The 16,349-nt window shown below is 46.8% G+C and overlaps 2 protein-coding genes across 2 annotated transcripts in view; one reads left to right on the top strand and one right to left on the bottom strand.

Annotated features, from left to right (window-relative positions):
- LOC117373688 (troponin C, skeletal muscle) overlaps window positions 1-16,349 on the bottom strand; it is a 277,430-nt gene that overhangs the window by 232,044 nt on the left and 29,037 nt on the right. The gene's annotated exons all lie outside the window — the stretch shown is intronic.
- Window positions 68-6,442, top strand: si:dkey-32e6.3 (uncharacterized). The gene is made up of 6 exons (XM_055223260.1): window positions 68-435; window positions 1,963-2,138; window positions 2,723-2,938; window positions 3,314-3,498; window positions 4,195-4,327; window positions 6,270-6,442. The coding sequence occupies exons 1-6, from the start codon at window positions 204-206 to the stop codon at window positions 6,438-6,440; spliced, it is 1,113 nt and encodes a 370-aa protein (XP_055079235.1). The 5' UTR covers window positions 68-203; the 3' UTR covers window positions 6,441-6,442.

Genomic DNA, 16,349 nt, shown 5'->3' with positions numbered 1-16,349 from the left:
GGGGCCTCGTGTGTACAGACGAAGAAGAGTCTAATGCGGAAGTAAACAAACCCCAAACAAACCGGTCTGTCCCATTCTCCCTTGGTCTGTCCATCTGACCATCTCATTCTGACCAAACCAGCGACCGTCCCATGGGCCGTCCTTTCCCGTACCAGCCGTGATGCCAGCGGTCAGGGCACTTTAGACAACATTACTCTGCTGCAATGGACCGGACCGACAGCAGCGGGACCGAGGAGGAGCAGACCGGAGCTCCTGTCCCCGGACCAGAGCCTGTCCCCCGGGGCCTGTCCTCCATGTCTGTCCCCCGGAGGAGGCTGGTCCTTCACATTGACTTGAACCACACGGTGCTCGTTTCGGACGCGGTCACGGGGCTCGGGACCGTCGCGGCGCTGGACGCGTTCCTCCCCGGAGTCACGTGGGGCCGGATGCACAAAGGTCCTGAACCCGGTCACATCTAAACCAGGACCAAACCAGGACCAAACCAGGTCTAAACCAGGACTAGAACAGGACCAACCGGGTCTAAACCAGGACTAGAACAGGACCAAACCAGGACCAAACCAGGTCTAAACCAGGACTAGAACAGGACCAAACCAGGACCAAACCGGGTCTAAACCAGGGCTAGAACAGGACCAACCAGGTCTAAACCAGGACTAGAACAGGACCAAACCGGGTCTAAACCAGGACTAGAACAGGACCAACCGGGTCTAAACCAGGACTAGAACAGGACCAAACCGGGTCTAAACCAGGACTAGAACAGGACCAACCAGGTCTAAACCAGGACTAGAACAGGACCAAACAAGACCAAACCTGGTCTAAAGCAGCACACTGAATACTGGTCCACTCACAGCTCTGTTTACGTGGTTCACCTTTCTGTTTGGGGACATTTTGAGGACTCTTTACCATTCAAAAGATATAATTAGTTTTAAGTTGTCTGACATCTGTCTTACTTTTGCACCTAACTGTGGCGTGACTGAACGGGTCATATTCACGCCTTATCTTTACTACAGGAGTAAATGGCTCCATTTTGGGTGAGACTGTGGCTTTACAATCACAAGTCTGGTTCTTTCTTTTTTTGTTCTGACTCAGCAGAACAGTGTGAATGTTTTGAATGTCGTGAATGGACAATGTGAGTAACTGCGAGACCAGGGCTCTTCATTCACACTTCAGCTCCTCCTCCTGCTCTGTTTACACTACAGAGACATTTGCTTAAATCTGGGGGCGTTCTGACATGATGTTGCTGCCATTCTGCTCTTAAATTATTTGAGATTGTTTTGGCCATATCACTGTTTGACGATTAAAAGAGGATATGACTAGTTAGACCATGATTCTTAACCATAGGGCTGGGGTCCAAAGCAGTGCTGCAAGCACCTCCTCGAGGGCCACACAATCAGTACAATATAATACATTTAATATAATATTTGGCCCCAGGCCCCGAGATCAAAAAGGTTAAAAACCTGAGTTAGAATACAGAACACATTTCTCTAAACCATAGTTAACATCATTATATTTTATTTAGCATTATGCCTATTTTTTCATTTTTTAAATTTTTTATTTAGTTGAAGTTTATAATGTTACTTCCAGGTTGGACACAGCAGCAGATGTGACTTATGTGGAAGTAATTATATATGTAAACAACCATAATGTACACAAGGACCAAAATGTGTCTGAATGACACAATAGTTACAATTAGACTCGTACAAATAAAAGACAACAGCTGTATTTAGTGAATGATGAAGGTTTAAACTACTTCCTGTAGTTTTTTCAATTCACAAACACACTGAAGTAAAGTAAAACTGATAAATATTTAGCACAGTTTCTATCTACCAAACAGAGTCAGGATTATGAAAATCTTCAGTTTACAGAGTTTCTCCTGCTCAGATACGACCCTCTCACGTTTGAATGAGTCTGATTATTTACCTTTGACTTTCTCTGTGTAAATAAAATCAAACTTCTTCTGTGCAGGTCAGTGGGAGTGGCTAAGTGACGTCCCCTCTCTGCTGCCCCCTTGTGCTGGAGCTGTGAGTTACTACTCTCAGTTCGGTCGCACGCAGCACTTCACCTCCTCGTCCACAGGGAGGCGCTTTAGAGCAGTCTTGGAGGAACATCTGGAGTTGCTGCGCTGGCCCCCAGACACTGAGGTGAGAGTCTGAGACTGTGATGGAGACCTAGCACTGTCGCCATGGCAATTAAAAGTAAAACCTAAATAATGTCCCTTTTGAATTGAAACCATCAAGTCTGGAAGGTGAACACAAGATTGTGCTGTGTTATTTTCAGCAGCCTGTGCTCATTGGCGCATTGGCACAAAAATAATTTTCTCTTCTCCATTACTTCCTGGCGGGCTGGCTCCTCCCACCATGTGACGTCAGAATCAGAGCAATAGCCGCTGGAGTGGAGCTAGCGCTCAGAGTAGGCTAAATCTTACAAAGCTAACTTTTAGGCACTTTGAGGATTTAAAATGTATAAATGTTCATATTGTGAAAATAGAAAAGAATTATAAAGCGTTTTATTGCCCGATAATCAGGAAGTGCATGGTAGCATGTTGGTTGTTGATAGCAAAACTCCGGTCTGGTCTTTGAGAATTATACAAAGTGCTTAAAAACTCATCATGGTGAGTAATAGTTTTGGATCATTTTTATGTTAAATGCCACTGACTAAAAGACTGTTCTTAGTCCAGGTTCAGGAGCTCCTCTGACCTCTCTCTGACCTCTGACCCCTCTCACAGGCTGACCCTGACCTGAGCGTGCGAGGGGAGGATGGGAGACTGTATCACTGGATCCTTCCTTCGTTCTTCCAGCTTCTGCTCGACTTGGATTCTGAACGTTCTGATTTCGCCATCGTGTTTCGAACTTTCGGCTCTGACCTGCCCCGAGTGCTCCGAGCCGTGTCCAGAGCGCTCACACACGGACACCCGCTGTTTACCAACCTCACACAGCTCAAGGTGTGTCAGATGCCCTCCCCGTGTGTCAGATGCCCTCCCCATAGGCCTCAGACGTTGATGATATTGTAACTGTAATGGCCAAGAGGGACGACATAATAGATTTTTGACATAGAAGTGTTTTGCCTAAGGACACCACTACAGAATGAACTGGCTTAATATGGATTGGAACAACAGGCCTTAACCTCTGTGATTTTTCTTTTTTTCTTTCTCCTTTCTCTACATCCATTTATTCTCTGCCTCCACTCCTCCTCTCCTCCCTTCCTCACTCTCTTTCTCTCCTGTTTTTTCCTGCTGTCTCCTCTCTTCCCCTCTCTCTCTCTCTTTCCTTCCTCCTATACCCCCATCCCTCTCCCGCCCTCTCTCTCCCTCTCTCAGCTGTGTGTGGATGAGACCCCCGGTAAGCTCCGCTGCAGTGGGAGGGGTGTGGTGGTGTCTCGTGGTCAGGAGGGGGAGGCGGGGGTCAGAGTGTCGTCTTCGGGCAGAGGGGGCGGAGCCAGAGCCCTGTATCGCTTCTTCAGTTCGGCTCAGGGCGTCTCGGGCTTCCAGGACCATTTCGACTGGTACGAAAAAAATATTAACACTTTTGTTTCTTTCTAATCCCTGACTTCAGCGCAGAAACAGAGCAGCACCAGTGCAGAAATAGAGAAGAAACGGCACAGAAACGGCACAGAAATGGCAGAAACCTCCCCCAAATCAGAAGCTCTATATCACCCAGAGGTCAACAGGTCACACTGGCTGTGTCCCAATTTGCCAAACTGCCCTTAAATGCACCGTTTGAACGGTGCATTTAAGGTCACTTACGTAACTTTAAGCACAACAAGGCATGCATTTCATGCACCCGACGAATGCGGCCAAAAATGTGCCCTGCGTTTCCATGGAGATTGGCCATAAGCGAAGCCTGCATCCGAGCACACTTCGATGACACCTTGACTCTTCTATTAAATAATAAAGAATTAAAAATAAAACTAATTATTTCGGCAAAGTAACATAAGCTACGTGATGTAAGTGCACAGACAGCGCTTGAAGTACGCTCTGTGGTGAAGGCCCGTCCCATTTCAGCACGATGGCGGCTACACTGAGGAGTACCCTTCGTTGGCCGGGTAGTTTAAAGGGTACTTCGAACGGTGCATCTGGTGAATTGACATGGCCACTGTGACACCAGCCTTTCTCTGCACCTTCTTGGTCTCTCTCTCCCTGAAGTGGGCGGGGCGTTCTTTCTCTCTTCTGATTGGTCCATCTCTGTCTCTCTCCCTCAGGTGGGCGAGGCGTTCTTTCTCTCTTCTCGGGGGGAAGCCATTGTGGATCGATCCGTTTGATCTCGAGGTGCAGCACATTTTTATCGATGACAACATCAGACCGAATGACAATGACACGATCGTACATCCCATGGTAACGTCAATATGCACACACATACACACACACACAGACACTGATACACACACATACACACACACTTTTAGATGCTCTCATAACGATGATCATTTTTGGAGATCTGTTAAATTGGATTACGTCGTATCTGTCTCAGTTTGGAGTCGGCTCATTTGAATAATCTGTTTTTATAATGAGGTCAGTCGTTTTCAAATCAAATAAAGTTTATTGTTCCAGAGGGAGGTCTTTATTTGGAAAAGTACTGAGCAGAACATGAACACACCATAAGAACAGGGTTATTTTCAGATTTAAACTGGGACACACTGGTGCGGTACTGAGATCACAGATTAACAACAATCCTCCCAACATGGCTCTGTCCGCCTCTAGTTTTATTTCTGTTTCTGTCTTTGTCTCTGGTTCTGTCTCTGGTCTGACTCTGGTCCTGTCCCTGTCTCTAGTCCTGTTTCTGGTTCTGTCTCTGGTTCTGCCTCTGGTTCTATTTCTGTCCCTGTCTCTGGTTGTGTCTCTGGTCCTGTTCTTAGTCCTGTCCCCATCTCTGGTTCTGTCTCTGTCTCTGGTTCTAACTCTGGTTCTGTCCCTGTCTCTGGTTCTCTCTGTAGTTTTGTTTGTCTCTGTTTTTTTGTCATTTTTTTTCCCTCTAAAACAGAGTGTGACTCTACATTTTGTCTCATGATGTTTGAAATTTTACTTCTACATCTGTTTAGTGCAGGACAAACATTAACATTGAGTTTTGTCTTAATATAAAAGAAAATACAGAAAGAAAATAAATGCTCTTCTCACTGTTTGCAGCGAGAGGTCGATATGTAGTATCTGTAACATTTACATCAGGTCCTTCTCCAGAACAGGGCTGGTGATGACTTTAGTCTCTGTGCCTCAGGTTTTTGTCTCTGTGTCTCAGGTTTTGTCTCTGTCTCAGGTTTTGTCTCTGTCTCAGGTTTTGTCTCTGTGTCTCAGGTTTTGTCTCTGTCTCAGGTTTTGTCTCTGTCTCAGGTTTTGTCTCTGTCTCAGGTTTTGTCTCTGTGTCTCACGTTTTTGTCTCTGTGCCTCAGGTTTTTGTCTCTGTGTCTCAGGTTTTTGTCTCTGTGTTTCAGGTTTTTGTCTCTGTGTCTCAGGTTTTGTCTCTGTGTCTCAGGTTTTTGTCTCTGTCTCAGGTTTTTGTCTCTGTCTCAGGTTTTTGTCTCTGCGTCTCAGGTTTTGTCTCTGCGTCTCAGGTTTTTGTCTCTGCGTCTCAGGTTTTTGTCTCTGCGTCTCAGGTTTTTGTCTCTGCGTCTCAGGTTTTTGTCTCTGCGTCTCAGGTTTTTGTCTCTGCGTCTCAGGTTTTTGTCTCTGTCTCAGGTCTTTGTCTCTGCGTCTCAGGTTTTTGTCTCTGCGTCTCAGGTTTTTGTCTCTGCGCCTCAGGTTTTTGTCTTTGCGTCTCAGGTTTTGTCTCTGCGTCTCAGGTTTTTGTCTCTGTGTCTCAGGTTTTGTCTCTGTCTCAGGTTTAGTCTCTGTGTCTCAGGTTTTGTCTCTGTGTCTCAGGTTTTGTCTCTGTCTCAGGTTTTGTCTCTGTGTCTCAGGTTTTTGTCTCTGCGTCTCAGGTTTTGTCTCTGCGTCTCAGGTTTTTGTCTCTGTGTCTCAGGTTTTGTCTCTGCGTCTCAGGTTTTTGTCTCTGCGTCTCAGGATTTTGTCTCTGCGTCTCACCTTTTTGTCTCTGCGTCTCAGGTTTTTGTCTCTGCGCCTCAGGTTTTTGTCTCTGTGCCTCAGGTTTTTGTCTTTGCGTCTCAGGTTTTGTCTCTGCGTCTCAGGTTTTTGTCTCTGTGTCTCAGGTTTTGTCTCTGTCTCAGGTTTTGTCTCTGTGTCTCAGGTTTTGTCTCTGTGTCTCAGGTTTTGTCTCTGTCTCAGGTTTTGTATCTGTGTCTCAGGTTTTGTCTCTGTGTCTCAGGTTTTTGTCTCTGTGTCTCAGGTTTTCCTGGAGCCTGGCGGGTCAGAGACTCGCTCCTCCTCGTCCTCTGAGCTCCTGGACGTCTGCCTCGTCCAGACTGACCTCCTCCAGGCCATATCTGACCCACGCTACTTCACTCAAAAGATACAGCAGTGTGTGGAGAACTACCAACAGAACCAAGTGTCAAGCTAAAGAGCACCAAGGCAGAGTCTGACCCAGGACACTTTACATAGAGAGTACAGTGTGTGGAGGACTGCAAACAAAAAGACGGGTGTCAGGCTAAAGGACACAACACCAGGCCATACCTGACCCAGGATAGATACAGCAGTGTGTGGAGAACTACCAACAAAACAAAGTGTCAGGCCAAAGAGCACCAAGGCAGACCACTCCAGACTGTTATTGTGTCACCGGGCTAGACACTCTCTCAGTGTGTGAATGTGGTGTGTGGGTGGTGGTGGTTATAACAATGAAATGTAAGAAAAAATGTTTTGATTAATAATGAACCGAAAATGAAGAAAACGCTGTGCTATAAAAAAACAAATATATCTCTGAGGTAGAACAACTTAAAGAGGAGGTGTTCTGACAAATCGACTTTTAAAGAAAAAATTCTCTGTCCCATTTTCAAACGTTGTTCCCTCATCAAAAACATGTTTGAAGAGGTTTTAGATGTCTTCCATGCATGTTTGAGTAATCTAATACCCCAGAAGAGTGAAATACCCCCCGTTTAATACCCCATAGAAGTAGAATACCTCCTCTTTAAAACGCTTCAAACCCAGATCGTTCTGAATCAAAGTCTTTGTAACTTCCATTTTTAGAGTTCATTAGTTTTAATTGGCTTGGCTGTGGCCCGGGTGCGACGGGAGCGGGCTAATCACTGAAGTGGGCTACGTCCTGGAGCGGCTAATTGTCCAGAGAGCGAGGAGTTAAGCGCTCCGTCGTTCGTCTTCATCAGAACTGACCCGTCACCAGAGACTCGGGACCTGCCTCATGGGAACGAGACACTGTAAAAAAAGAGACGACACTGTAAAACAAGAAGACGAACTCAGAGGATTTAACTGGATTTTAGGATTTAGTAAGATTTATTAAAGCTGCACACATGGACTTAACTGATGGACATCTTTATGTTCCACAGTAGGGCATTAAACAGATCCATCCAGGTGTTTTCTTGAATGGGCTTGCCTCTCCTCATTTCCATGGAGATAAAGTTTAATACTGAACTGGCAAACATTTCAGGTAAATCAATAACATCTCCATGGAGACAAGAAGCAGGTGGCAGATCCTTCATCAAAAAAGTTCCATTGTGCAGCTTTAGTTTTTCAGTTTTGGGTTTTTTATTTGGCCTGAAACAGTCAGAATAATCTAGTGCAAACTCAGAGGGAGAGTTAAAACTAATTAAAATGTCATGATATTTGTAGTGGGACATTTTGTTTTTGACATTTTATTTTAAGTTCAGATTCTGAGACGTTTGATGAGACTCAGAGACTCTTTCTTCTGGTTTTTAAATTTGAAACATTTTAAAAGTTGTATTTATTTAGTTTGGAGTTTTCTGAAACATTAAATTGTTGTCATGGCGACCTCAGGTTTACACTGGTCAGTGAGGTCACCAAGAGGTCAAGTTCACTGTAAAAAAAAACAGAGTTTCTGATGTTTTTAAAATTTAAACTTGAAAAAGTAAAACAGAGTTTATTTTTTATGTATTTTTTCTTTTAATTTATGACATTTTTAAATTAAATAAAAGAAGATTTATGTCTGAATCTTCCTCCTTTCCTCACCTTCCTCTCCCTTCTGTAGATTCTTGTTTTTTCCTGCAGTGATATATTCTACAGTCTTACTCCGTCTCTTCTGCTCTCCTCCTCTTTTCCTCCTCCTCTCCCGCTCCTCTCTTCCCCCTCTCCTCCTCCTCTCCTCCTCCTCTCCTCCTCCTCTCCTCCTCCTCTCCTCCTCTCTGTACATTCTTGTTTCCTTCCTGTAGGGACATATTCTTAGTCTCTGTCTCCTCTGGGACATCATTACAGTGGTGTGTTCAGGGATGACGGGAAAAACGACTCTTTAAAACAAACTTAAAAAGCTCTGGTTGAGATCAGAGACTAAAGCAGAGCCACGTTAAAACCTGAGGAGGAGCGGGTCTCAGAGGAGGTCTGGGTCTCAAAGGAGCAGTTCTCAGAGGAGGTCCAGGTCTCAGAGGAGCAGCTCTCAAAGGAGCATCTCTCAGAGGAGGTCCAGGTCTCAGAGGAGCAGCTCTCAGAGGAGGTCCAGGTCTCAGAGGAGCAGTTCTCAGATGAGGTCCAGGTCTCAGAGGAGCAGTTCTCAGAGGAGGTCCAGGTCTCAGAGGAGCAGCTCTCAGAGGAGGTCCAGGTCTCAAAGGAGCAGCTCCCAGAGGAGGTCCAGGTCTCAGAAGAGCAGTTCTCCAAGGAGGTCCAGGTGTCAGAGGAGCAGCTGTCAGAGGAGGTCCAGGTCTCAGAGGAGCAGTTCTCAGAGGAGGTCCAGGTCTCAGAGGAGCAGCTCTCAGAGGAGGTCCAGGTCTCAGAGGAGCATCTCTCAAAGGAGCATCTCTCAGAGGAGGTCCAGGTCTCAGAGGAGCAGTTCTCAGATGAGGTCCAGGTCTCAGAGGAGCAGTTCTCAGAGGAGGTCCAGGTCTCAGAGGAGCAGCTCTCAAAGGAGCATCTCTCAGAGGAGGTCCAGGTCTCAGAGGAGCAGCTCTCAGAGGAGGTCCAGGTCTCAGAGGAGCAGCTCTCAGAGGAGGTCCAGGTCTCAGAGGAGCAGCTCTCAGAGGAGGTCCAGGTCTCAAAGGAGCAGCTCCCAGAGGAGGTCCAGGTCTCAGAAGAGCAGTTCTCAGAGGAGGTCCAGGTCTCAGAGGAGCAGCTCTCAAAGGAGCATCTCTCAGAGGAGGTCCAGGTCTCAGAGGAGGTCCAGGTCTCAGAGGAGCATCTCTCAGAGGAGGTCCAGGTCTCAGAGGAGCAGTTCTCAGAGGAGGTCCAGGTCTCAGAGGAGCAGTTCTCAGAGGAGGTCCAGGTGTCAGAGGAGCAGCTCTCAGAGGAGGTCCAGGTCTCAGAGGAGCAGTTCTCAGAGGAGGTCCAGGTGTCAGAGGAGCAGCTCTCAGAGGAGGTCCAGGTCTCAGAGGAGCAGTTCTCAGAGGAGGTCCAGGTCTCAGAGGAGCAGCTCTCAGAGGAGGTCCAGGTCTCAGAGGAGCATCTCTCAAAGGAGCATCTCTCAGAGGAGGTCCAGGTCTCAGAGGAGCAGTTCTCAGAGGAGGTCCAGGTCTCAGAGGAGCAGTTCTCAGAGGAGGTCCAGGTCTCAGAGGAGCAGTTCTCAGAGGAGGTCCAGGTGTCAGAGGAGCAGTTCTCAGAGGAGGTCCAGGTCTCAGAGGAGCAGCTCTCAGAGGAGGTCCAGGTCTCAGAGGAGCATCTCTCAAAGGAGCATCTCTCAGAGGAGGTCCAGGTCTCAGAGGAGCAGTTCTCAGAGGAGGTCCAGGTCTCAGAGGAGCAGTTCTCAGAGGAGGTCCAGGTCTCAGAGGAGCAGTTCTCAGAGGAGGTCCAGGTGTCAGAGGAGCAGTTCTCAGAGGAGGTCCAGGTCTCAGAGGAGCAGCTCTCAGAGGAGGCCCAGGTCTCAGAGGAGCATCTCTCAAAGGAGCATCTCTCAGAGGAGGTCCAGGTCTCAGAGGAGCAGTTCTCAGAGGAGGTCCAGGTCTCAGAGGAGCAGTTCTCAGAGGAGGTCCAGGTCTCAGAGGAGCAGTTCTCAGAGGAGGTCCAGGTCTCAGAGGAGCAGTTCTCAGAGGAGGTCCAGGTGTCAGAGGAGCAGTTCTCAGAGGAGGTCCAGGTCTCAGAGGAGCAGCTCTCAGAGGAGGCCCAGGTCTCAGAGGAGCATCTCTCAAAGGAGCATCTCTCAGAGGAGGTCCAGGTCTCAGAGGAGCAGTTCTCAGAGGAGGTCCAGGTCTCAGAGGAGCAGTTCTCAGAGGAGGTCCAGGTCTCAGAGGAGCAGTTCTCAGAGGAGGTTCAGGTGTCAGAGGAGCAGGGCACAGGGCGAGGTTAGAAACTATAAGAGAGAGTTCTATAAAGTCCAAAAAGAAAGAGTAAAAAGTCAAACACAGATTTGGTCCATAAACTTGTGTCTTTAAGCCTCAGGGTTTTAATCCCGGTTCAGTCCCGGTTCAGTCCCGGTTCAGTTCTGGTTTAATCCTGGTTCAGTCCTGGTTCAGTCCTGGTTTGCTGAGTGTAATATCATGTACCTCCAGCAGAGGGCGGACTGCAGCTGTGTCTCGTGCAGAGTCTGAACAACAGAAGTTTCTAGATGTGAAACGTTTGAACAGGAACATATTTGAACAGATCTGAATTATTCATTTCTCAAACATCTGACACTTTAGTTCATACGATATTTGTCCCCACGGTTTCAGGCCAAATGTTTGTAATTTAGGAAAAAAGATTTTAAGGAGTTTAAGATTATTTTTCTAATTTTAAGGTCAGGCGTCTCTTTCGCCCACGGGCCCACGGGAGTCACGGGACTGGTTTTGTGAAAACAACAAACAAAAACAAAAAAAACACCCAAAACAAAAACAAAAAAACCCAAAACTGTCAACCCCATTTTTGGCCAAATCTTCATTAGCTCTGACCAACTCACCACAGGAGTTTAATCCGCCCGAGTGAAGTCAGGGGTCAGAGGTCAAACGTTTGGACATGCTCTTATTTATTCTGTTTATATATATATATATATATATATATATATATATATATATATATATATATATATATATATATATATATATATATATATATAGACAAGAAAGACATGAAATACAAAAAAAAAGTCGCCACCTGGATTTAACTAAGCAAATAGGTACGAGCCTCCTCCAGTTGGTCCGGTCTAGGTTCTTGGTCAGTCTGTGCTCAAAGAATGAGGTCAGCTGACACCTGAATATACTGAATGACCAGGTTATTCCATCAATGGATTTTTTCTTCCCTGATGGCACGGGCATATTCCAAGATGACAATGCCAGGATTCATCAAGCTCAAATTGTGGTTCAGGAGCATGAGACATCATTTTCACACATGGATTGTCCACCACAGAGTCCAGACCTTAACCCCATTGAGAATCTTTGGGATGTGCTGGAGAAGCTTTGTGCAGCGTCAGACTCTAACATCATCAATGCAACATCTTGGTGAAAAATGTATGCAAGACTTGATGGAAATAAATCTTGTCACATTGCAGAAGCGAAATCGAAACAATGTCACAGCAAATGCTAAAGACGGAACAACAAAATATTGGAGTGTGTGACCTTTTTTATTTGGTAGCGACCTTTTTTTGGCCAGACACTGTCTGAAGTAAGAAATATGGAATTAAATAACTCTACTGAATATATTTTATGACATTTCTTCTTTACTGCATATATCCATATTTCTTACTTCATATATTTCATGTCATCTTTGTTTATAAAGTGTAGAATGTGTAGAAAAAAAAGAAGAAAACACTGAATAAGCGAGAGTCCAAAACCAAAACGAGAGAGAGGGGGGGAGGGGGGGAGGGAGGAGAGAGAGTGGGGGAGGGGGGGAGGGAGGAAAGAGAGGAAAAGGTGAGAGAAAAAGCGAGTGCTGGAGTGAGTGAGAGAGAGAGAGCGAGAGAGAGAGAGAGAGAGAGAGAGAGAGAGAGAGAGAGGGAGGGAGAGGGAAGCGCAACCAGAAAGAGAGACAGAGAGAGAGAGCAAGAGTGTGCTGGAGGGAGGAGACAGACAGAGAGAGAGAGAGAGAGAGAGAGAGTGCTGGAGAGAAAGATGAGAGAGATCGCTGGAGGGAGGATAGAGATGGAAAGAGGGAGGAGACACACACAGAGAGAGAGAGCGCTGGAGGGAGGATAGAGATGGAGAGAGGAGAGAGGTAGAGTGAGGCGGTGCATGTGGAGCCAGAGGAGCGGCTGCTGTCACTCTACGCTGCACGGGGAAGGCGTCTGTTCTCCGGGATTGCCGCCTGTGGTCCGCCCGGTCCTCGGTGCTCGGTGCGCGTGGAGGATTAACGGAGCTGCGGCGCGCGACAGGAGCGTCTGCGGCACGAGGTAAGGCGCCAAACTTCGCCTCTGGGTGTCATCAGTGCGCGTGGACGTGGCGGGGGGGGGGACCTGTGGGTGCGCGTGGGTCGTGACGTGCCCAGAGAATTCTGCGTAAAATCCACGTGTATAACCTGTTCAGTTTGGGCTCAAAGGATAAAGACACAGCTGCACCGCGTGGCCTGCGCACGTGGGTCTGAGCGTCACCTGTACGTCGTCCGCGCGTGTGGCACAAACACACGGAAAAGTTGCGGCAGGTGAAGCGGCAGAGACACGCGCTCGGCAGGTGTTGCTGTTTTCACGCGAACTCTGTGACATTTACGTGGGTTTGTGGTGCATAAAAATTCTTGGTGCAGTTTACGCATCGGTCCAGCTGTGAAGAGGCCGCGCGCACATCTGGACACGCGCTGCCGCATGCGGAAAGTTTGGGAAACAGATGTGGTCTCTGGGGTCACTGTGATTACTGTGGTCTCTAGGGTCTCTATGGTCACTCTGTGGTCTCTGTGGGGTCTCTGTGGGGTCTCTGTGGTCACTGCGCTGGGACCGGGCCTGGGTCCTGAGAAAGGTGAGGCAGTCAGACAAGGTTTCAGACCACACTTCCAAATCCAATCCAAACTAAACTGGATCTGTTCTGAACAATCAGACACAAAGAAAAGTCTTTATGAAGCTTGTCGTCAGAGACCATTTATATCCGCCATGTTCACTAAAATGAGCTTTGTGTTTTAACGCTGTTTCCTCTTCAAAAACAGACCTGGAGTTGTGTTTTGTTTCATTCACACATGTTTGAGTAACACTTTATTATTAGCTCAAAATGCTCTGTTCCACCTTGTGATGTCATGAAGTGGTAGTTTTCAAGTGAACAGCTCCTTTTACCTTTAGTTCAGTAGAGATTGCAGTTCCAGAGGTGAAATGATTCTAGTGTAGGTGAATAGAGTTTAAAAACACAGTGGAGCACTTCCTGACAGTGTTCCTTACCACATGACATCACAAGGTGGAACAGAGTGTTTGAGAGAAGAACTCACAAATTTATATCGCACAAGGAAAATGTTTTGGCATAGAGAGAGAGTTAAGAAGTGGAGGTAGAGAAGGAGAGAAAGAAAGGGAGGGAGGAGAGATGAAGAGGGGAGAGAGAAATGGAGAGAAGAGAGCAGGAAGAGAGGGAGAAGAAAAAGGGGTAGAGAGAGAATGAAGGAGGAGAGAGAGAGAAAAGACAGAAAGAGAATGAGGAGAGGGAGAAGGATGGAAAGAAAGGGAGGTGAGAGAGAAGAGATGAAGAGGGGAGAGAGACGAATGGAGAGTTTTAGTCCATAATTTTCTCATCTCATCCTTCACTTTTCATGTGTTCAAGTTTCATTCATGAACTTTTGTCCTGAAGTTTTGTCTCCTCTGTGTGACCTGAACGTCTCTGACTTAAACGTCTCCTGCGTGTGACTTAAACGTGTCCTGCGTGTGACTTAAACGTCTCCTGTGTCTGACCTAAACGTCTCCTGCGTGTGACTTAAACGTCTCCTGCGTGTGACTTAAACGTCTCCTGCGTGTGACTTAAACGTCTCCTGCGTGTGACTTAAACGTCTCCTGCGTGTGACCTAAACGTCTCCTGCGTGTGACTTAAACGTGTCCTGCGTGTGACTTAAACGTCTCCTGCGTGAGACCTAAACGTCTCTTGCGTGTGACCTAAACATGTCCTGTTTGTGACCTAAACGTCTCCTGCGTGTGACCTAAACGTCTCCTGCGTGTGACCTAAACGTCTCCTGCGTGTGACCTAAACGTCTCCTGCGTGTGACCTAAACATCTCCTGCGTGTGACCTAAACATGTCCTGTTTGTGACCTAAACGTCTCCCGCGCGTGACCTAAACGTCTCCCGCGCGTGACCTAAACGTCTCCCGCGCGTGACCTAAACGTCTCCCGCGCGTGACCTAAACGTCTCCCGCGCGTGACCTAAACGTCTCCCGCGCGTGACCTAAACGTCTCCCGCGCGTGACCTAAACGTCTCCCGCGCGTGACTTAAACGTCTCCCGCGCGTGACTTAAACGTCTCCCGCGCGTGACTTAAACGTCTCCTGTTTACTGCACTGGTCAGATCCAGATTTACTGTAGAAGCAGCTCTGGAGGTCAGAATAAGAGTAAGAGGAATCTGGAGTGAACGTTAGCATGCTAGTTGTTGTAAGCTTTAGTGTGACATTAAAACTCTGCTCTGGTCTCTGAGTTGTGAAAAGTGCTTATAAACTCATCATGGTGAGTCATTAGGATGCTCTGATGCATAAGGTCAGTGAGGAGAAACTTTTGACCAAACGGTTTAAAAATAACTTCTTTTTATCATTTTTTTTATCTCTGTCTATCTCTCTCTTTTTCTTTCTGTCCTTTCCTCCTCTCTCTCCATCCCTCTATCTACTCTCACTCCTCTAACCATGTCTTCTTGCCCTCCTCATTTCCTCCTCTCTTTCTTTCTTGTTTGTCTCTCCTTCTCTCTGTTTGATACTGTCTCTTTGTCTCTGTGACTCTCTCTCTCGCTCACTCGGTTTGATCACTCTGTCTTTCTCTCTGGTCTTTTCTTTCTGCCTCTGTGTGTGTGTGTGTTTGTGTTTTACATAATGAGGAGCACAGGTGTTACACAGCGTCTCCTCTGTCGTCCTGGAGATATTTAGAGAAAAGAGATGGAGGGGACAAAGGAGATGGAGGGGGAACTGAGACAGAGGGAAGGAGGGAGAGAGAGGGAGGAGGGGGAACTGAGACAGAGGGAAGGAGGGAGAGAGAGGGAGGAGGGGGAACTGAGACAGAGGGAAGGAGGGAGAGAGACCGAGGGAGCAGAGGGGAGGACAAGGGTGAGACTGGAGGTGTATCTGTAAATGCCTCCTTCACTCAAACAAGAAAATGGAGTGGATGAGCATTTTAAATATAATTAAATACATGTACATAGCTAACTTGCTAGCATAGACTGTATATGCACTGTCTAGTGAAAAAAAAGGTCACACACCCTAATATTTCATTGTTCCGCCTTTAGTTTTGATTACGTCACACATTCGCTGTGGCATTGTTCTGCAATGTGACAAGATTTATTTCCATCAAGTCTTGCATACATTTTTCATCAAGATGTTGCATTGATGATGTTAGAGTCTGACGCTGCACAAAGCTTCTCCAGCACATCCCAAAGATTCTCAATGGGGTTAAGGTCTGGACTCTGTGGTGGACAATCCATGTGTGAAAATGACGTCTCATGCTCCTGAACCAACTCTGTCACAATTTGAGCGCAATGAATCCTGGCATTGTCATCTTGGAATATGCCCGTGACATCAGGGAAGAAAAAATCCATTGATGGAGTAACCTGGTCATTCAGTATATTCAGGTGTCAACTGACCTCATTCTTTGAGCACAGACTGACCAAGAACCTAGACCGGACCAACTGGAAGAGGCTTGTACCTATTTGCTTAGTTAAATCCAGGTGGTGACTTTTTTTTTTGGCCAGGCAGTGTATAATCATTTTGGTCTTAAAATGTTTGTATTAATCCGCTCTACAAGATCCTGAAGTTTTTATTTCACTATTGTGTCTGTAAATCAAGATATGGACATTAATAACAAACAAATCCGGCGCCTTCTTTCCCCGAGGTCGCTTCCGCTAGTGTTAGCAACAGGTTTGATTGACAGCTTTGCTAAGTGCCTGCTCCCTGCTAAACCATGGTGCGGATGGGAAGGAGCGTTACATTCAACATCCTTGCTCCTGATTGGCTCTTTGGTTGCTATGATACTCGCAGTCAGAACTCCAAATATGGAACTGGGTTCCAGTTTAGCCGCTATAACTGCTCTAGCCTCAATGAGCTTGATTTGGAGGCAAACGCTGTGGATGACATCACCCTCACTTAATCCACTTCTTTATACAGTCTGGTCAGATGCCCTCCCCTCCTCCTCTTTCCCTGTGTGTCAGATGCCCTCCTGTCTTATATTCTGTGTATTTCTTGTGCAGTAGAGACAGTGTAAAGTAGGTCAGGGAGTTGTTGGTTGCATAATCTGTCGAGGGAAGATTTCCTCAGGTTATTTACTTCAAACTTCCTCCACTGTTACTGCTGCTACTACCAAA

Source organism: Periophthalmus magnuspinnatus, chromosome 7 (assembly GCF_009829125.3).
Source record: "Periophthalmus magnuspinnatus isolate fPerMag1 chromosome 7, fPerMag1.2.pri, whole genome shotgun sequence".
NCBI classification, from domain to species: domain Eukaryota; kingdom Metazoa; phylum Chordata; class Actinopteri; order Gobiiformes; family Gobiidae; genus Periophthalmus; species Periophthalmus magnuspinnatus.
Note: the sequence above shows the minus strand (reverse complement) of the source record. Positions and strands in the feature narration are given on the sequence as shown.

What these genes read in the sequence shown, in the direction of transcription:
- si:dkey-32e6.3 (XM_055223260.1), top strand. Translation starts at nt 204, where the DNA reads ATGGACCGGACCGACAGCAGCGGGACCGAGGAGGAGCAGACCGGAGCT. An exon ending in GCTGGCCCCCAGACACTGAG is followed by an intron (nt 2,139 to 2,722) that starts GTGAGAGTCTGA and finishes CCCCTCTCACAG; the next exon opens with GCTGACCCTGACCTGAGCGT. An exon ending in TTCCAGGACCATTTCGACTG is followed by an intron (nt 3,499 to 4,194) that starts GTACGAAAAAAA and finishes TCTCTCCCTCAG; the next exon opens with GTGGGCGAGGCGTTCTTTCT.